The sequence below is a fragment of the Ipomoea nil genome, unplaced genomic scaffold (assembly GCF_001879475.1).
Source record: "Ipomoea nil cultivar Tokyo-kokei standard unplaced genomic scaffold, Asagao_1.1 scaffold1286, whole genome shotgun sequence".
Classification (NCBI taxonomy): Eukaryota; Viridiplantae; Streptophyta; class Magnoliopsida; order Solanales; family Convolvulaceae; genus Ipomoea; species Ipomoea nil.
The window spans coordinates 852994-875225 of NW_017617714.1; the positions used below are offsets into that span (position 1 = coordinate 852994).

General features: G+C 40.9%; 1 protein-coding gene and 1 long non-coding RNA gene across 2 annotated transcripts in view; one reads left to right on the forward strand and one right to left on the reverse strand.

The window, feature by feature from the left end:
• On the forward strand, window positions 1-16006 carry LOC109184839. The gene is made up of 3 exons (XR_002054893.1): window positions 1-20; window positions 258-263; window positions 15912-16006. It is a non-coding gene; the product is annotated as an uncharacterized LOC109184839 (long non-coding RNA).
• The window catches only part of LOC109184835 (bidirectional sugar transporter SWEET1-like), a 19123-nt gene continuing 12791 nt past the window's right edge, over window positions 15901-22232 (reverse strand). Inside the window, exons 3-6 of the mRNA XM_019334884.1 lie at window positions 21359-21454; window positions 20368-20647; window positions 16430-16549; window positions 15901-16107 (exon numbers count right to left, since the gene is read on the reverse strand). Coding sequence (XP_019190429.1) covers window positions 15919-16107; window positions 16430-16549; window positions 20368-20647; window positions 21359-21454 — 685 coding nt within the window. The 3' untranslated portion in view covers window positions 15901-15918. The remainder of the gene's footprint in view (window positions 16108-16429; window positions 16550-20367; window positions 20648-21358; window positions 21455-22232) is intronic.

Here is a 22232-nt window from a genome sequence, read left to right on the forward strand (position 1 = left end):
AATATATATACATAGATATAGTCAAAACCGTTTGAAACTGAGGAGTACAGTATATAGCATTTGAAAACCAAGAGATGAGACAACAATCAACATATCACACTCTCAATAAAGATCAAGACCAACAACTTCAACAAAGCAATATAGACCACAATCAACAAGTGAAAACCACAACTCTAGATGCAACCTACCATCCACAAGGTAGAGTTCGTCATTGACATGCTCATAAGCAGGAAATACAACGATCATATAATGACAAGTTTCACGTTCCAACCTTATACCTTAGTACCACCCTTATGGCTACCCCCGGCCTTATCACAGTTCCAACCTGTACCTTCGAGTGCTACCCTGTACACCGAGTCCAACCTTCTCCCTCCTGGGACTGTCGTCCCCCACCAATCACACCACCAATCAATATACTGCCGATTTCTCTGTACACGAGGGTACCATTAAATTCATAGTAACATACCATCGATCTTGTGAGCAAAGCTCAAGTAACAAAACCACCAATCTCATTCATATTCACACATAGTCATCATCAAGAAGATTAAGGCTCATCAATAGCCCAATCAAGTATCAACAAAGGGTATAACGATTTGTACAAGATCACACCATAAGAATCAGCCAAGCGATTTCAATAAAGACATGAAGTAATACTCAACAACAATGGACTACAATCCAATACCAACATGATTGGCAATACGAGTTGCCAATCCTCAACAAGAAAGAACAAACCATACATACTGGCATATCAACATCAAAACTAGCATGCTCCTTCAACGGGTAAAACGTTCCAACGAACCTTCAAGACTCATATTAGTCCAATGAATCACAAGGTTGGACCCTTAGCACGATTCAAGACACCAAATCCTAACATGGATTCCTAAAACATCATTCTAGACATACGAAACATCAAGAAGACTCTCAAAAACTCAACAATCCAACAACGGGAGGTCAAAACATCAAATACCAAAGGAAAGAACCACGGGGAAAACAACTCCCCGACATCACCACCAACGTTCCCCGCGGGTGGGGCCACGGATAGGCCATCACCCGTGGTTCTGCCCGCGGGGTACAACCCCTTAAGACTGCGTTCCCCGCGGGTGGGGCGGTGGGTAGGCCACTGCCCGCCGTTCCGCCCCTGGGATACATCCCGATACACCAATTTTTCCCTTCGGAGAAATTCATCTCCAAGGACAAGTTCAAGTCCAAAACACCCAAAACCTCACATACAACAAAGATATGACTTGAACCCAAGAATAGCTCAAAGAAAGGCATTCAAGAACCCTAAATACAAGCTCTAAACATGCATTATCACAAGATCATGCATCAAATCTCACAAATACCCCAAGAATCATCAAATAGAAGCCAATAATCATTCATAGCAATAGAAAATAGGTTTTGTATAGCATGGGTTACCTTTGAAAACCAAAAACCTCTTACTTCTCGCACTCCTAGGCCTCTCCTTGAAGCTCTTTCTCACCAAAGATTTCTTACACAACCAAACCACAAAGAAAACACCAAAATAAGATAAAGACACCTTAAAGCTAACTAAATAACTTTAGATCTTACACTTTCCTATGTTAGGGAGGTAGAAAGGTGGAATCTTTGGATGAAACTTTGCAAGGGTAAATGGTTCTTCTTTTAGCTTGAAGAGCAAGCCAAGATTTCTTTAGAGGGAAGGTGGAGTGTTTATGATTTGGCTAGTAAGGGAAATGAGTGAAGTGTCTTGCTAGGAAAAACTTGAGCATAAAAACATGTGTGAAAGGTCAACTTTACCCTTACTAAAGTTAGGAAGACAAAAGGGTTGAGGTACAAAGCATAAGGAAAAATGTACACATGGTTGACTAAGGAAACTAGTCAAATTCTAGTCCCTCGACTATTAAATTTCAGGATTTTTAGAAGGAAAGTATCCAAGGAGAAATAGGATTAATTCCTCAATTAATCTCAATTAAGGGTTAGATTTACGGGGTGTCACAACTGACCTATGTTACCTTAAGCAAAAGAGCTCGGAGTCATTAGCCGAGTACCTCGGCAAGTAGAGGAACGAGGCCATGGGGGTCGCCAATTTCGACGGCAAGTCGGCCATGCTGATCTTCAGGAACAATTTGAGATCTGGTGCCTTCTACTAGGACCTCATCTGGTATCCCCCCATGATCTATACCAAGCTGATGGACAGGAAGCGAGGTTTGTTGACGTTGAAATCCCCGAGAAGACGAAGGAGGAGGATGAGAGAAGCCGAAAAGATAAGGCACCCTAGGAGGAGCGTAGGACGCCACAGCCGTACCGACGTGAGTTTGCCGAGGGGCCCACACAGCTTGTAAGAACCATCCTAGCCCATGCGGAGGGCCAAAGAGTCGTAGAATACCCAAGGGAGGAATGTATGAAGATATCACCGAAGGGGGACCCCAACAAGTACTCTAGGTTCCACCGGCGGAAGGGGCATGACACAGACGCATGCATCCTCCTCAAGCGGCAGATCGAGGAGCTCATCCAAATGGGCTACTTAGGTAAATTCATAAAGAGACCCGGGCAAAGCCAGGGCCAGAGTCAAGGCAACCTATGAAACAAAGGGGGTGGCTCCTTGCCATCCACCTCGGCACCGCGCAAGAAAGAGCTCGGCCAACTTACCAATGAGGAGGAAAAGGAGTTAGAGAACCCCCAATCCCAAAAGAAACATGCCATCTATGTCAGTTTTGGGGGATCCAAGGGGGGAGACACACCGGCCGAGCGGAAGAAATGGGCAATAGGTCTGTACGTGGGGGAGGTCGTACGGGCACCGCATGAGAAGAAGCTGAGGAGAGAGCCCATCACCTTCACTAACGCTGATCTGCCGAATGGCCCCCTCCCCCACTGTGACGCCTTGGTAATCAAGGTCGACATCAAGAACGTGGTTGTGTACCGGGTGCTCGTCGACACAGGCAGCTCGGTAAACATCATGTACTATGACACATTTACACAGTTAATTAAGCCTCTCCAAGAAATAATTGGAACAAGTGAGGACCCCCCAATTCGGGTTCACGAGGGGACTCTATCGAGACGGAGGGGTCGATCGACCTAGAGGTGGAGATAGGCACCCCACCCTATGATAAGAGATGTGAGGTGGAGTTCGTGGTCGTTAAAATCAGTTGCGCGCCTGCGCCCATAACATAATATTCGGCCGACCCGCCCAAGAGAACCTCAGATGCGTGATTTCAATGGAGCACCTGTGCCTCAAGTTTCCAACGCCAACGGGGCCTGGGTCGCCCGGGGAGACCAGAAGGTGAGCCGCAACTGCTACCTACAGGTAATTCCGCCAGATAGGTAAGAAGGATTTACAGTGGGGGCCGAGCCCGTGGTGGTGATAGAGGAGGTCGTCCTAGACCTCAGTCGACTTGACACGGTCGTGAAGGTGGGGGTCGGACTCCTAGCTGAGTTCCGAGCTCAGATCGTCAACACCATTTGAAGCTACAAAGAGGTGTTCGCGTGGGGTCCTGATGACATACTGGGCCATAGCCGGGGAGGTAATCACACACAAACTGGCTGTAGACCCCACAACCAAACCAGTGCAACAATGCAAAAGATACCTCTCCGCTGAGAGGAGAGAGTTTGTGAAAATGGAGGTCGACACCCTCCTGTAGATAGGGCAAATACAAGAGGTCCTGTACCCGGAGTGGCTCGCCAACGTGATCCTCGCCCCCAAGCCGCCCACCTAAAGGATGTGTGTGGACTACATCGACCTCAGCAAGTCCTGCCCTATGGACCCCTTCCCCGTGCCCAAGCGACTAGCTAGTGGACGAAACGACAGGATGCGCCCCTAATGAGTTTCTTATACGCCTCCAAAGGATACCATCAAATTTTCATGCATGAGGACGACGAGGAGAAGACGGCTTTCACCACGCTTGAGGGGGAATACTACTACAGGGTCATGGCGTTTGGGCTCAAAAATTTGGGGGCTACATACACCCGGATAATAGCAAAGGTGTTCAGACCTACGTCGACGACATGATAGTCAAGAGCCCCGAAACCAACCCCCATGTGGACGACCTAGCCGATGTATTTTCGATAATGAAACGCTTTAACTTGAGGTGGAACCCCAAGAAATGCACCTTCGGGGTACACGGGGGAAAGTTTTTAGGGTACATGGTCTTTAAGATGGGCATAGAGCCCAACCCTAAGAAGGTCAACGCCATCCTGGACATGGAACCTCCTAGGTCCCTCCGGGAGGTCCAACACCTCAATGGGCGGCTGGCAGTCCTGGGTCGATTCCTCTCCAAGTCAGCCGAGAGGTCTCTACCTTTCTTTGGGTGCTCAAGAGGTCTAAAGGTTTCGAATGGTCCTCTGAATACCAAAAAGCTTTTGAGGACCTCAAAATGTACCTGATGTCTCTTCCCCCCCCCCCCCCCCCCCACCTTGGCCAAACCTGTCAAGGGGGAGGTCATGTACATGTACTTGGGTATCTCACAGGTCGCGGTAAGCTCCGTGTTGGTCCGGGACGATGAGGGGGTTCAGTGACCCGTCTACTATGTGAGCTGACCTCTACGGGGGGCCGATATTAGGTACACACTCGTCGAGAAGGCCATATTTGCGGTAGAAGCTTCTGCTAAAAAGCTCAATCACTATTTCCAAGCCCATCCCATACATGTGCTCACCAACCAACCCCTAGACACGAAGTTGAGGGCCTCGGGGTCGTCCAGTAGGTTGGTCAAGTGGTCTATGCGCCTGAGCCAGTTCGATATCCATTTCAATCCCAGACCGGCTATCAAGGGGTATGCACTTGCGGACTTTATAGTCGAGTGCACTGCCCGGGAGTCCACAGAATAAGCCCGAGACGAAGAGGATGAGTGGTGGACCCTCTCAATAGATGGGTCCTCGAGCACCAAAGGCTGGGGAGGAGGAGTCGTCCTTATCACCCCAGAAGGGTTCCCAGCCTATTACGCCCTCCGCTTCGACTTCAAGTTTTCCAATAACGAAGCCGAACACGAGGTGCTCCTAGGAAGACTCCGGCTCGAGCTAAACATGAGAGCCAAAAAGGTCAAAATCCGGTGTGACTACCGACTCGTGGTGGGATAGGTCACGGGGGAATTCGAGGCCAACGAAGAAAGGATGAGACGGTACCGAGACATGGTCCTACGATTGTTAGGGCAATTGATCAATTATGAAGTTTTGCAGGTATCACGGGAGCAAAATGTAGACGCAGACATGTTATCCAAGCTCACCCAATAGGCCCCAGAACACATCTCCAAGATAGCTCAGATAGAAGACCTCAAGCGGTCAATTTTGGAGGCCTACCTGGTCCTCCCCGTGCAAACCCGACCTCCCTACTGGTTGGAACACCGCAAGGAGTACAAGAGAACAGGAGCATTACCCGCAGACGAGGTCGAGGCAAAGCTCGCGAAGAGGCGTTCCCCAACCTATTTAGTCATCAACAACATACTTTACAAGAGGTCCTATAACAGCACCCTGTTACACAGCTTGCATCCCGAAGAGGCAAGATCGTTCATGGAAGAGATACATGAAGAGACCTGTTAAGCTCTCCAGGGGCCTATACCATGGCTCCGAGGGCTATCTTACAAGGGTATTTCTGTCCTGGCATGGCCAAGGCATGTGCGAACTACGCTCGGGGGTGCAGGACCTACCAACACTTCCAGAATGGCCCGGGGCGACCCGCCACGAACTACACCCCTATCAGCTCGGTGATCCCATTCTCAAGATGGGGTGGTCGACATAGTGGGAGCCCTACCCATGGGCTCGAGCAAACGAAAATACTTTATAATGGCGATAGACTACTTCACAAGTGGGTAGAGGCTGAACAGTTAGCAATCATCACCAGCTACAAAAAATTTTTTGCGCCGCTTCGGAGTCCTGATACAGGTCATCACTGATAACGGACACCAATTTGAGGGGTAAGAGTACGAAAAGTTTTGCACAGAGTGGCACATCACGCACAGCCGCATCGTCGCCGCCTACCCGCAAGCTAACAAGCAGGTGGAGAACGCGAACTGCACCATCGTGGATGGCCTAAAAAAGAACCTCGAATAAGCCGAATGAGCCTGGGTGGAAGGATTAGACGCCATCCTATGGGCATATCGTACCACCCCCTGGCCTCTGTTATGGATTCGAGGACCGTGCCCCAGCGGAGGTGGTCATACCCTCTCGCCGAGCCCAAGAGTACGACCCGGACCTCAACGAGGCGCGTCATTAGGCAGACCTCTACCTGGTAGATGACAAGAGGGAAGCGACCCTGATCAAACCCAAAAATTACCAATGGTAGGCCAAAACATACCACGACAAACGGGTCCGCCCCTGCTCCTTTCATGTCGGCGACTATGTGTTCCAAAGGCAGGAGGCGAGCTAATCCCAGGCTGGGGGCAAATTCGCGAAGAAGTGGGAGGGCCCTTACATTGTGACAGCCGTGGTTCACCCAGGTAGTAACAAACTCCAAAACCCAAAAGGGAAGGCGATAACAAGAGTATGAAATGCCCAGCACTTGGTGAAATATTTTCAATAATGTACCCGTCAAAAGTGGTCCATTCCCTTCAGCTGAATAAAATTAATAAAAATTTCGTCATGGCTCATTTTCATTATTTCTATGGGAGAGACAGGGAGGTACCCACCCGACCCCTCCAAACGCACCCTAAAGAGGGGCGCGAGGCCCGATCTCGCGCACCACACCGACAGAAGAGCTCAATGGCCAAGGGGTCAAGGACCCAGGTCAGAAAGCTGGTGGCCTAAGGGGGACACGAGGTCCGACTTCGCGCACCACCCCGATGAAAGAGCTCAATGGTCAAGGGGTCAATGACCCAAGTCGGAAAGCTGGTACCCTAAGGGGGACATGAAGTCTGACTTCGCGCACAACCCCGACGAAAGAGCTCAACGGCCAAGGGGTCAATGACCCAGGTTGGAAAGCTAGTACCCTAAGGGAAACGCAAGGTCTGACCTCGCGCACCACCCCGATAGAAGAGCATATAACCCCAAGGGGTACCCTTGACCATATAGCTACACCTCTACATCCATTAAAAAACCAAAAAAAAAAAAAAAAAAAAAAAAAATCGAGCTAACCTGTAACACCCCGTGTTACGCCCTCCAAATCCGGATTAATTATGGAATTATTTTCGTTAATGTATAATTAAAAAGGATTTAATTGGACTAGAATTTCTTTAATTAATTGATATGGTTCACAATGGACCATGGACCCTTATCCCTAGCACAGCTTTAATCCTGTCAGGAATAGGGAAAGTGGGCCTTTACTATTCCGATTCTAGTTAGGATTCCTGAATCTATATATAGGGGATTAGAAAGTATTTAGAAACCCTACCACGAATAGCTCTGCCACCCGAAATATTCCCTCAGGTAATCTAGCAAAGGAATTCCCCCTACCGAGCCTAGGAAGAACCAATTGGGAGGAGATCTTACAGAAGAACCTTAGTAGCCAAGGGAATTTGATTAAGGGCTAAGAGGTAACCCATGTCTTACAAAACCTATTTTCCTTGCTATTGTTTATTGATTGGCTCCGTTGGTTGATTGAATGTGTGATTTTGTATGTATATCTTGTTAGAGCTTGTCTTTAGGTTTATATGGTGAATTATTGCTATTCTTGATATTCTTGATGACCCTATGTGTTTATTGGTTTGATCTTGTATTTAATTATATCTAGAGCTTGTCCCTATGGTTTATATCGTGAATCTCGTGTTGTGATGTTCTTGGGTGTGTTTATGCATGCTCGGGTGTTGATTCTAGTCTAGGACTTGTCTTTAGGGCTTTGCATATGGATTTCTTGATGTTCTTGAGGTTCTGGATGCTCCTGAACCGTTATGTGATTGATGACGAGTCTTGGCGTGTTTAGGAATCGTGTTAGAATGTAATTGGAATGACCCTTGGTTCAATCTTTGTTAATCGAATCCGTGTTGTTGTTGATACGTGTTGGAATGTGTTTGGACATGGTTTTGGGTTACACGAACGAACACCGAATCGAATATTTACCTTCGTACTAGTGGAGGGTGGGAGGGTAGGTGGGGGAAGCGAACCCCCACCACCTACCCGCGGTCCTGACTGCCCGATTCCAGCGGGCGGCCGGCGGGCAATCGACTGCCCGCCGGGCACCCGCTGGAAACTTGGCTACCCACCGGCGGGTAGTCTTCCACCTGCTAGAATGTGGTGGTGCGATGGGCTATTTTTCCCCGTGTCCCGTTTAACCCCGTTTGATGTTTATGAGTCTCGTATGATGTTTTGAGTATCGTTCTAGGAATTTGTATGTATCATGTGTCGTTTGTTATTGTACCTTGATTGTTATTGTTGATTGTATGATTGTATGATTGATTGATTGAATGATGATGGGTATTGTGATCATTACACAATGATGGTTGAGATCGATGATAATGAGATTGTGATTAGTGGAGATGAATTGTTGGTGAATAGCACAACGAGTGCTCGATTATCGTGCTAAAGGCATGTACCACCCCTTAGACTTGCTGGCTAAAGGCTTGGGTCAGGGTATAAGCACTGTGGTGCCATGTTAGAGGTATATGCGCTGACCCCTTGATTATAGTGCTATAGGCACGGATCATGCGAATGGCACTTCGGTGCTACCATGTTGGTCAACTTGTTGGTGGTTTCGGTGTGGGGCATGTGTGCTCCGGAGGAATAAGGGAGGTGATATAAGGGTGGCCTACAGGTACAGGTTGGAACTGATATAAGGATGGAGAGGAGTAAAGGTTGGAATTTGGTATAAGGTTGGAAGATGGATTGTGTGCTTTGATGATTACTTGCTAATTGATTGTCATTGGATCTCATTGTTGCCTTTAATTGCTATTTATGAGCTTACGTGCCTATTATGCCTTGCAAACGTAGGATGCATGCTAGTATCTCTATAATATTCGAAATGTTGCCTTATTGATGGTGTCTCGAATCTTGATCATGGTTTTAAAGCTAGAGTTGCTCAGGATTATATATGTATTCCAGTCTCAAAATGATTTCCTATATTTATACTTATTTTACTTAACGTGTGGGAGTGGGTTACTCGGCATTATTCGCTGACAGTTGCTACGACATGTTTTTCATGTGATGATCAGTAGCTAAGGAGTGCGCTAGCTGGACTTGTAACGTTAGCTTAGTTAGTATTGGTGCTGATGATGGCCTACGTGCCTTGGCTTGTGTTTTGAACTTATGGATTTTATGTATTGGTTAGTTTAGCCTGTGCACCTAGGTTCTCAAACCTAGGTGTGTCATAGCACCCTGACTCTCACGAATAGTTTATGCACTGTTTGGATGTTTAACGATAGATTGCGTTATTTATATAAGCTTTTAAATGTTTAAAAAATTAGGGGTGTTACATAACCCATGGTGCGGGGGTCCGAATCCCGAACCAGGTTCAAGCCCCGTGCTTGATAGTGGCAGGTTGCAAAACGGCTAAGCCGGACACAGCCAAGAGCGCGGCATCAAGCCGAGGTCTTGTGCCGACCTTGTGGCCGAGGCCCGTTTGGACCCCTCGGCTGAGAGGCCACACCGAGGCCCCTTACTGACCTCTCAGCCGAGGTGTACCTCGGCCTAGGTCACATTTTGACCCTCGGAGCGGGTGAACATGCCGAGGTCATCACCGAACCGTGGGTCGCGGTTTCTAATCGACACCTCAGCCGAGAGCTCGCATTTGTCTCGCGAACAAGTTTCATTTCTATACAGGTACTAACGAGAGATAAAAGTGTGGGATGCAAAAAGTTCATTGTCTAACCATAAGAAAAGTTCGCAATATGCAAGACTTCAGTGTCCTACTACGGCAAAGTCTAAGTACATAAGCCATGAAGGGAACAAAAACTAAATATCCCAAGTCTTCTCATTAAGATTCGGTGTAGAAGCAGGCTGGAGCTCGGTGGTGGGTGCAACAGCTGTGGTCACCATCGTCAAGTCTTCTGGCACGTCGGGGAGATGGATGCTTAGCAGGGTAGGCAAGATAGCCCTAGAAGAGGAAACCATCGCACCTGACTCATCATCACTATCCAGGGGCAACAAAGAGAAAGACGCAGCGGCAGCGACCTTTCCACTCCTCGTGGTGCCCGTCGCAGGCATGTCCGGTTTGGGATTTTCCATCTGTGCCGACAATTCTAATATTTCTGGGTTGAAGGCATCACCCTTTTGGCGCAAGGTGCTATAGATGTCTTGCTGCATCACATACTTGCCCAGCTAGCAAGCCAAAACGCTCTCCTTTGCCACATTCTCCTTGTCGGCGTCACTAGCAAGCCAAGAGGCCACTATCTCATTGATGCGCTCCCGGACGTACGCCTCAGCATCCTGAACGAAATCTTCGGACCTCCTATAGGTAGGGATGACATGTGTAAGCTCATTGGCGTGTCTCTCCCTCTCCGCCTCCAAAGTCTTGAGGGTGTTGTTGGCGTGACTAGTCTTCGCCTCCAAAGCACGGCCCGCCTCTCTAGCCCATCTTTTATCATCCTCTAAGGCTCGAAGGGCCACCTCAGCACGGGCCTCGGATGTCGTGGCCTAACCCTGCAGGCAGCACCAGGGGGGGGGGGGCATCAGAATAGTAAAGACGGGTGCACAAATCAAAATCGAAAGCATAAGAAGGAAAGCGTACCTCAAGAGAAGTTTGAAAGTCGCGAAGCGCGTTATAGACGACGCAGGGTAGGTGGCGCACGGATTCTGTTGGAGGAGGCGGGGGAGGTGCCACTGATGCAAGAGGTCAGCTTGACCATGCTCTAGTCTCCGCAGGAAGACGGCTCGGCCCAGCAAGAGGGGCTCGGGTACGCGCAGGGACTCTCTGTCTCTTAGCCGTGGGGGCGCGCTCCACAACACGATCGAGGCGCTCACGAAACAAGGCTATGCTAGATGATCCATTGCAATCAAAGTAAGTCCAAGTAAGCATGCAAGTAATCTAAATAGTTGGTGGTCCAGTAGGGGAGAATGAAGAAACATCTAGAGGAGGCGCGGGAGGGGCTGGCGACGGAACTGGGAGAGAGTTCGGCAAAGGCCTCGGTCGATGACCCCGAGGAATGCTCAGTCTCGTCAGACTCACTCAACTCAATCACGTGTCGTGAATCGGACCTGGAGGCGTGTAAATGCCGGGGGCGTATACAGGGCAGCAGTGGAGGTCCCTGTATGAAGCCCAAACTCTGCATGTTTTCCTTAGTGATCATGTCTCCGATAACGATCTCCCCTAACTCACCCCGAAAGTTGTGAACATCCTGCGCCAAAGGAGCCGTCTTGGGGGGAACCCTGTGTCGTAGGAAGCGGGTATTCCTAGAAAGGAAGGGGCGAGGAGAGCCTATAGAGATAAAGACGAAGTGTGGCTTCCAATCCCTATTGGTTTGGTTAATGTCATGGAACACCTTCATATTGGCCCGAGCAGCAATAGCTACATAACCTTACTCGTGTAGCCCGAGGACTCGATAACTTGGAAGAGGCTTTGAAAGACTTCCAGGTAGGGTTTCAAATTGATGGCCTAGCATCGAAGGAGAAAAGCAAAAAGCAGATAATGGGCATTGGGGACTAGTTGTCCCAGGCTTACCCCATAATGGTTGAGGAAATCTATCATGAACAGGTGTATGGGGAAGCGGAATCCAAGATGTAGGGATTGCACGTGGACACCAAAGAAGTGAGGTTCGGGGGGCGTCGTAATATTCCCCCTGGGGAAGGTAGACGGATCTTGGCAATCGTGCCCGCGTAGCTCTTGGCCTCCTCGAATTCTTGTTCAGAGGTCTCAGACAAGGTAGTGGAAGGAACGAGTGTTTCTAGCCCGATATACAAGGTGGATCTTCGAAAGGAGCGGAATCGGGGTCGGCCATAAGAGGCGGTGGGGGGGGGGGGGGGGCATCTAAAGGCTCACATATGGTGTGGTGACCTCCATGGAAGGGGAGTGTGCGGCAAAAGCAGAGGGGGTATCGTTAGTGGGGTCCATAAGGAGGTCCTAGGTGTCTAAGGAATCCAAAAGATCGTCTAAAGAACTGGAAGAAGAATGCATGCAAAAATATAAGGCAAACGAGGAAAGTGAGGGGGGGGGGGGGGTGTTCGGCCGAAAACGAAAAAAAACGTGCGAAAAAGTGGGAAAAGAGGTAGGAGGAAGTTTACCATGCTCGGGCTAGGGGCTCGTGGAAAGGGCTCGGCTTGGGAGGGCGCGGCGTAGCTCGGCTCGTGAGTAGAAGAGAGGAGAGAAGGGGAATTGTTTTGGTGGTGAGAAGAATGAATGGGAGGATGAGTGTTTATATAGAGAAGGGAAGAGAAGGACAAGGGGGAAATTCGAAATTCTAAAATGAGGGAGAGAAACGAGGAAAGGATGGGGAGTGGTGAGAGGTGATGGATGTGATGGGTGGACTTTTGAGGTATTTATAGGGAAGATAAATGAAACATATTGGGAATCTACCACTATTTATTGGAGTCCTACCAGATGAAGAAGTCATATTCGCGATAGAACTCCAACATTATCGCGATTAAATATTTTTTGCACGTGAACAAGAGGGTCTCGGATGCGGATTTATGGGGTCGGAATTTTGGGCGCACGGGTCGGAACATTTACTCTCCTTCGCTGACGACTACTCACAACTCGAAGAGTGGGAGACTAATGATGGATAATTACGAGTAGAGCCAAACCGACCCGAGAAGACGGAGCGCGGAGGATCCGAGCAGATCTCGAGCCTCGGGGTTGAGCCTCGCGCTCAACCCGGGCTGCCTCAGCATGAGGCCTCAGCACGAGGCCTCGGACGGTTGGTGTGCAAGCCTTTCTCCGAACCGGGCACGGTCAAAAGACCTGCCCTTAGAGGGGCAGTTAGGAGGTTCGGGATGTATAAAAGACCTGCCCTTTGTCCCGTTAAGACATCTCTTATCTGTTTCTAGTAACTTTGTCCTAAACTACCACTATAATAACATTACATTCTCCTTGTAATAGCTTGACAATCGTTATCTAATACCATATATGGTCCCGAACATCATTTTACCTATCTATTTCCTATTTGCGTTCTTAATCGGTTTTAGTAATTTGGGCAACCCCGGGTTAATTAAATCCATTAGTCGTCTTCCTTTGTTACAGGTTTGCAAGGATTCTATTCTGTGATAGTGCTCCCGCCAGTCCGCCACCCCATGTTACCATACGACTCATCGCGGTCCGATTTTCTCACGAATTACACGTGCACGCAGTAGGCGTACCCGTTATGTGCACTGCGGTCGCCGTGCGTTGGACATGTGTGGTTTATGGACTTGCACACGGGAATTTACGTAAGTTCACACGGACCTGTTTTAAAATATAAGGAAAATGATATATGTACTCCAAGGGAGTAAAACTCCCGCCACATGTTCTAATTTTATTGGAGGAAGATGAAAAGAAAGTAATAACAACTGTGGCCCACCTTGCTTTGAATGAATCAAAAGGTGATATGTAAGCATGGAGTAAAAAAATGGAGTACAATGTGAGAATACATGTAGTATTACTCAAAATATAATTAGGGTTTGCGTTTTAGCATTGGAAAGAAAAGCGTATCTCCGGGGTCCATGGTTACTATATACTGGCAGCGTCTACTTTTGGTGACGTTAGTTTCTTTCTCGTGTGTTTTCTCTCTCGTTTCAGTATCATAGTTGATTCACAACAACCTAAGTCTCCTTCCTTATGGACACCTAAAATCATGGAAAAGATCAGCATAAATTATTATTATTTGTTTTTATGGATCATGAAATTTACAATAGTAACCTTGGTTATTTTTTTAAAAACAATAGTAACCTTGGTTATTACTTATTAGTTGTTTTTAATATGCTGATTAAATATTAAAATCATCTTAACCATTGAAAGTCAAATTAATAATGGATGCACTAGATTAGTTCTTAGTCGTTTCTATTTAAGGGAATGTTCTCACTTGAATTCAACCATAGGGATGCAATTCCATGAGAATCCCCTCCCCATGAGTCCATGAGAACCAATGTCATCTATTTGAAAAATAGATCTATAGATGAGATTAATTGAGAGATTAAAATCGCGCGTATGTATATTAGGCTTTATTATTTGTGTATATTATATTGTCCATATGTTGCACACGACACATGGTTAATATGTACACATCACAATGCCTAATATGCACACACACGTTTTAAATCTCTCCAATTAATCTCATCCATATATCTATTTTTTTAATGGATGTGATTAGTTCTTATGCACTCATAGGAATGCTGGTTCTCACGGGAACTAAAAAATGTTGGTCCAATTTTTTGTTGAAATGAATGGTTCATATTATTTTAATTTTAGTATTTTTAAAATTATTTTTCCTATTTTACCGTATTTTATATCACTTACTTTTTTTAAATACCTCCGTATTCTATTAGTAACGGAATATTCAATTAACTATTTATTATTCAATTCTTAACTTAGGGTCTGTTTGGAAACCCGGAAAATGACTTCTGGAAAATGAGTCATTTTCCAAAAGTCATTTTCCTTTCCTGTGTTTGGCTGCACAATGGAAAACTGTCTTTTGGTGTTTGGTTCATTTTTCAGAAAATGATGGAAAAATGTCTTTTGGTGTTTGGTTCATTTTTCAGAAAATGAACAAAATGAAATACTAAAACATTTTAATTATTATATACCGATTATGACAATTTGAAATCACAATTACATATTAGAAAAAACATAAATGCATAAATAAAGTCTTGAAAATTAAAATTCACAAATTAAACAAAATCATTTTATTATATAATCAGTAAAAAAAAATAACAGCAACATGATTTGACATAAAAAATAAAAAATAAAAAAAAAATTGCATCTGATTTCGGAACTGGTTTTCCGCATCGGAAACCAGATCTGGTTTCCGATGCGGAAAACCAATTCACTAGTTTCCGATCGGAAACCAGTCTCACTGGTTTTCCGATCGAAAACCAGTGGGTCACTGGTTTCCGATCGGCAATCGGAAACCAGTGCAGTCACTGGTTTCCCGTCGGAAACCAGTGACTGCACACTGGTTTCCCCACCGGAAACCAAACTGGTTTTTGGTGGGGAAACCAGTGAAGAAGGTTGAAAAAAAAAATCTGAAATGGTGAAGTCATATTTTGGGAGAAGAAGGTTTGAGCGTGTGTTGATTGGAAGATGGAAAATGACTTCCGCCAAAAAAAAGGGGAAGTCATTTTCCAGATTTTAGCCCTCATTTTCCATTGACTAACTAGCATTTTCCTTTGACCATTTTATTTTCAGCCTTCCCAAACACCAAAAACCCGGAAAATGATTTCCAGAAGTCATTTTCCGGGTTTCCAAACAGACCCTTATTGATTTTCATAAGAAATAAGTGGAAGATCTTAGGTTCGAACCCGCTCCCAATCAAAGTTGGAATAATTGTTGAATATATACTATGAATATGTTAGACAGTATTAAAAACTATACAATATAAAATTTAACATAAACTTTGGTCAATTAATTAGCCAAACTAAATACATAACATTCAAAGTTAAGCATCAAAGATTACAAATATGGAATCTTGAAAATTATTTTCTTACATTTTTTTAACAAACCTAGGTTAAGTTTTTTTTTTATTAATTAATCTTATTTTAATTATTTAGAACAAGACTTAATGTTTTAATTATGCTTTTGTATTATTAGAAATAATTTAGGTCATTACGGTATTAATATTTTTTGTATGTATTTCTACAATGGTACACATAAAATTGTGGCTTCGTCTCCAAGCTGATGGGGACGAAGAGCATTTTGTTTCCAGGTTGTTGGGGACGAAGAGCTCTTCATCTCCATCACTCCATGCCAGAGACGAAGCCAAATGTTTTTTTTTTAAATTTATGTATTTAAATTATTAAAATAAAATTTTAAAATTTATTTTTTTAATTTGGTAACTTCCACGTCAGAAACTAATAGGTAAACATGTCACTTTTGGTTCAATTGCTTGATTTTGCATTGTTTAGAGACATATACTAGAAAGCACAATAACATTGATTTTCCTATATATATATAGACACACACTAGACTGGTTCATCATATTTTGATGACAGGATGCTTGATTGCTTCTTCTCCTGTTGGGGCATGGCATTGTTTTGGATCATCTCTTGGGAAAAAGATCTCTTGATGGTCATGAATATTGTCTTCTCACAATAGATTGCATATAGTATCAATTGCAATACTCCGACACCACATCCAATGCCATTTGGTACCTTTATTATCATACAAATATGAGTAACATGTAATTAATTAGATGAAGGAAAATATTATATAGGTTATAATTTATGTCCTCAAGTATAAGCTATTTATAAATATCACTCCTCAATTCTAAGTGGTATAAATGTTGACTCTCCTGAAGAACATAAATTACAATATATGGGGACACATTTTGACAATTCAGAGGCAACATTTATATATACCACTTAGAATTGAAAGGTGACATTTATAATTAATCTATATCTGAGTGACATAAATTACAATTTTCTCGTATATATAAATGTATATTTATTAATAGATTCGGAAGTGGTAGCTTACATAAACAAAAGGGTCCCTCTCAAGGAGGCCAAAAATGAGCCAAGCAGTGCCACATAGGAACATGGAGAAAGTCAAGAGGAATGGCATGAACTCTACACTCTTTGTCTTCATCACAACCCTCTGCACTCGTCAAATTTTCATGAAGATCAAACTACTAATTGTTTGTTTTCCTAAAAGAATGTTCATTTCACTTTAAAATGTTCAAATATAATGTTCTATCATAATAATTAACATACATGATGACAAATAATTATCCTCCTGTGGCTATACTGAAAAGCTATATATTAAATTTTTTTAATAAATTAGGCTGGCTTATTTCTTATTTCCACCTTAAAATCTCAGGCAGTCTAGCTAGGTGTTTTTTTTTTTGGGTGACATGAGAAACCTGTAATCATTATCGATGGTATGCATTGTATAATAGTTCATAAACTACACATGAGAGATAAATAAAACCGCATTAAGAAGATTATTAATAATGAACAATCTTACATTATAATTGATTTCTCATACGCACCTGTGTTGATGGCAACTCATTTGTGTCAAAGCATAGAAAAAGTAAAATTAAGGGTGTATTTGGTTCAAACATGAGAATCGGAATTGAAATACGAATCAAATACTTGGTAACTGAAATGGGTTTTGGTGAAAGTATTGTGCATGTTTGGTAGTATAGTGGAATTAGAATGATTACCAATATTAATGTTTGGTTATATATTATCTTATAATCGGAAAAAATGATTTTAAAAATACAAAAACAAAAAAAATAAAAAAAATTAAGGCATTTGATCTTAAGAGTGACAATGAAGTGAGCTAGGAAACATGAGTGAGGATGCAATGAAATACGGAGGCGATGAAATGAGAAAGGATAATGCTAAATTAATTGAATGATATCTTATTTAAAATAGACCATGTGTTTTGTAATTATAGGGATAATCAAATCATATACATGTGTTTTAAAAAGTTATTGACCAAACAATGTGTATGACTTTTATTTTCATTTCTTGTGTCTAACCTATGAACCAAGCCCAAGCTACAGCTTTATAATAATATGATTTGTAGGTATTTTGGTTTTTTTTTTTTTTTCTTACAATACATTCATAATCTTAGTATAGGATTCTAAAACTCTAACTACATGTTTTTTGAATTTAAAATTTTAAATACATGTTTTTTTTTTTTTTTGTATAATATGTAATTTTGTATGGATGTTATTAAAATACTTAACACTTAATTGTTTTTTTTAATATTATTAATTTTTTTTTGAAAGCTACTGACTTTATTATATTGTAGTATTTGTTCATATAATATTATTAATTTAAAATAATTGAGATAAAAGTTAGATTGATGATTTTTCACTTTTTACGTGAAATTTTAGATGTATATTTTATTAAAAAAATATTTATAATTTGAAATAAATTTTTTCATAAATATTATATTTTTATTTTATTTTCACGGTTATATAATAAATAACTTAATTAATTTAATATTTAAATAATATACTTTCAAATAATATAATTTAATATTTAAATAATATACTTTTAAATAATATATTTTATATAAAAAAAATAATGTACTTTTTATTTGTAGTTCACATCACTTATGTGAACTATCCACAATATAATAATAAAGCTGTTCAATAGAATTTGGACACCTAATTTTTTGCGCCGTGTGCAACATGCCTAGAGCCAAACATACTTTTAGAAATGATTATTATTTTACTAGTATTTTTATGTGCAACGCACAAAAATAAATGCCTAATATTAGTAATTTATATTAACTCGTCAAAAAAATAATTTATATTAAAATTTTAAATTTATTTAGATCTTAAATATTTATATTTTTGTAAATAATAATAATAATAATAATAATAATAATAATAATAATAATAATAATAATAATAATGTAAAACATTTTTATAAATTTGATATTTATATTTTAGAAAATAACTAATGTATAATTTCAATATATAATGTGTATATTATTATTATTATTATTATTATTATTATTATTATTATTATTATTATTATTATTATTATTATTATTATTATTATTATTATTATTATTGAAGAAGATTAGAAAATATATGGTGGATGCATGTGCATGGTAATAATAGTAGAAAAGATAATGGAAGTTATAACGGTATGACTATATTTGTTAGAAATATATAATGTATAGTACAACTCTTATAGCATAATGTATTAAAAAAAAAAAAAAAACAAAACAAAAACGTAACAAAAAAAAAGGGACATAAATGAAGGATATGACCTTCACTCACACTTATTAGTTTTTAGACTTATTAGTTTTTAGATTAGTATTTAGTAGGTTGATATACTTGAAGTATATATAGTTAATCAATGAAACTGTATAGAGTAGAATAAGCAAAACAAATAAAAATTAGTAATACTAAAGATAGATATTCTTACTTTTTATTCTATTTTATACTCTCTGTTTACATGTCATACTTTAATGAAAAAATCATTATTTTGATCTCTCAATTGTTTCCCAACTCTCAATATAGTCTCTCGCTTTCAATTTCAATTAGTTTGATTCTCGAATTGTTTAAAATTTTGCCGATTGAACCCTTTCGAGTGACTAAAATGGTGATTTCCCCATTTTGAAAATTTTGGCAATTTGATCCTACAATGGTTTAATTGATGAAATTTAAAACAATTCGATGATAAGTTAGTTGAAATTGCAAACTAAGGACTACATTAACAATTTGAAAAAATTTGATTGACCAAAATGATAATTTTCCAAACTTTGGTTCATTCATAAAAATGTGAGTCATAGTTTTTATATGTTTCTTTTCATCTTTCTCCAATAAAATCTAGACATATGACATGAGTTTTACTTCATTGGAGTTTACTCAATTATCATTTTCCTAGGAATCCTAGCTATAATAGTAATAATAAGAGTAAATTTCAGGAATGGTCCATTGACTATTGATATTTGTCAATTTGTATCATTTGACTTTCAATTGGACCATAAATTGTCCTTTGACTATTGATTTTTACCCAATGTTGCAAAAAACGTTAGGCGCCCCCTAGACGCCAAGGGGGCGCATAGGCGCCGATTTTTTTTTTTTTTGTTTTTAGTTAAAAATTAAAATTTTTAAAAATTTAGTAATAACACATAAGGTTTCCATAGTTATTTCTTACAAACTATTTACGTAAGTGGTTGTAAAAGTGTTCAAAAGATTGTTTAAACCATCTAAATACATAAAAAGTTATGACTTCCCAAACTTTTCCAACTTTACAACGCACAAAAAAAATTAAAATTAAAAATAAAAAATAAAAAACTCGCCGAACCGGCCGGCTGGGGGGCGGTCTAGGCGGCCGGCAGCAGAGGAGGCCGATTCCGGCCTTCCTCGCGGCGGCCGGCAGCCGCCTAGGCGCGATTTTTGCAACCATGTTTTTGCCAACTTTCAATATGAACATAAATGATCCATTGACTATTGATTTTGTTTCAAATTTGTTCATTCAGTTAAATATCTATTTAATAACTAGTAAATTTAAGAATAATAATGTAAAAATTAGCTTGTTGTTGAGATGAACAAATTGAGTTCATAAATTTAATACATTAAGTTTATCATTGTGAAGAACTAAAATTCTTAAATTACTACCCTTAAATTTAATGTTTATTAAAATGATATTTAATTAGAAGACCAAATTTGGAAAAAATCAATAGTCAAGGAACCATTTATAGTTAAATTAAAAGTTAAAGACGAAGCATTCGAAAAAAAAAGTTAAAGACGAAAATTGGTAAAAATCAATACTAGAGACCATTTATAGTCCAATTGATAATCCAAAGATAAAAAATAATAATTGAGATCAATAATCAAGGGACAATTCCTGAAATTTACTCTAATAATAATAATGAAGTGCAGCACAAAAAATGACTAGTAATTTATAAGGTTGAGAAAGGGGAAGATGAGAAGAGCTTACAATGACTGATAGAGGCGAGAAGAACATAATGGCAGTGGAGATTAAGGCAGCGAAACCGCAAAAGAGCTGTCTGATTCTCCCATGGAAAACAAGTATCGAAAGAAGCGCAACAACAACGAATATTCCGACCACTAAAATAAGGAGTGCTCCCGTTTTTTTCTTTTCATTCTTTGGCGCAAATACTATAAATGTGACCACAAATGCTAACTCAATTACCGTTCCGATTCCATCAATTGTTGTCATAAGTATGTTGTTAGGCGACACAAAAGGCAACCCGTACCTGTCATTATCGCATACCAAATAATAATAATGTAAAAACTAATAAGCGTCAATGAAAATTGTATCTTTCATTTATGTCTATTTTTTCTGTTATTTTATTATTATTATTATTATTATTATTATTATTATTATTATTATTATTATTATTATTATTATTATTATTATTATTATTATTATTTAACTATCTAAAATCAAAAATTTTAATACAAAGTACTTATATTAAGCATTGCAATAATTTCCCTACATTTTGGATGGAATAAAGGACTACTCCATACCCAGAGTCAAGGATCAAGCCTTTAACATTTGGTTAAAGATTGACGTGTCCCTTCCACTCAACCACATTCTTTGAGTTGGTAGTATTATTGTATAATAATACATTTATAATACACAACTAAAATAAACTACGGAGTATTAATTAAGGATAAATTAGACATTAACAAAAGAAAACGAAACCACACACATATGTACGTGTGTGTAAAAATAATATTCTAAAAGTAAAATGTGGTTATTTAATACCTAGTGTGACTTTTATCTAAAATGAGGTTATATGAATTGTTTGAGGTAACAACAAATTAATTAAAACTATAACTTCTTAATGCAAAAAATTAATACCAAAAGTCATTACGTGAATATGTTTAATTTAGTGTTGATAAACAAAGAAGTAAGTCTTTAAGTGAAAAATAGAATGAAGTGTTGAAAGAATTGAATTTACCAAGCACAAAGCAGGCAATTGAGCAAAGTCATGACATAGGGCAATCCAGAGAACTTTTCCGTGCTCCTTTTCTTGATGATCCTCTGGAATGTAATACTAGAATTTGTTTAAGAAAAAAAAAACATCAAGAAAATTAAATGTTGAAACTAGCAATAATGTAGGAAGGGAAAAAAAATTCTGCACAAATTTCAAAAATTTCAAAATTACGAACATTACAATGTCATATATAAAAATAGGGGAATTCTATTTGCACCACCCTAATTGCTATTTACACTATTTATTTAATAGGTGTGATAACTTTTAGGTGGTGTAATAGAAAATTGCTATATAATGTTAAGCGTTCAGTAAGTAAAGAATGGAAACGCTCTCTGTTGATGCCGATGCGACGGCGATCAATCGGTCGCCGGAGGTCCCAGAAGCAAGTGCAAGTGCAAGAGTGGCTAAAAAGACAAAAAGAACTCGAGACCAGATAGAAACACCGGTTAACACACCACGCGAGGACGATACTCCGGAGACGACAGCACCGACAAATAGGAACTTCACCGCGAATTTGGACCCAGAAGCGATGAACTCCCCAGGCGAAAACAGACAGCCGGAGTTCTTGAACCCACCACTACCAGCGAGTTATAAACTAAGCCTAAGGAAATTCATGACATACAAGAAAGATGACCTAGAAGGAGGGGATGATGACACCAGTGACGATGAAGGCTCCGAAGAACAAGACAACCCAGAATGCCCTAAGATCAGACTATCAAAGGAGGAGAAGATAAGAATTAGGAGACCGTGGCGCAGAACGCTTATCATCCAACTATGGGGAAAGTCAATCGGGTACAATTACCTAATTCGCCGTCTCCGTTCTTTGTGGAAACCAGAA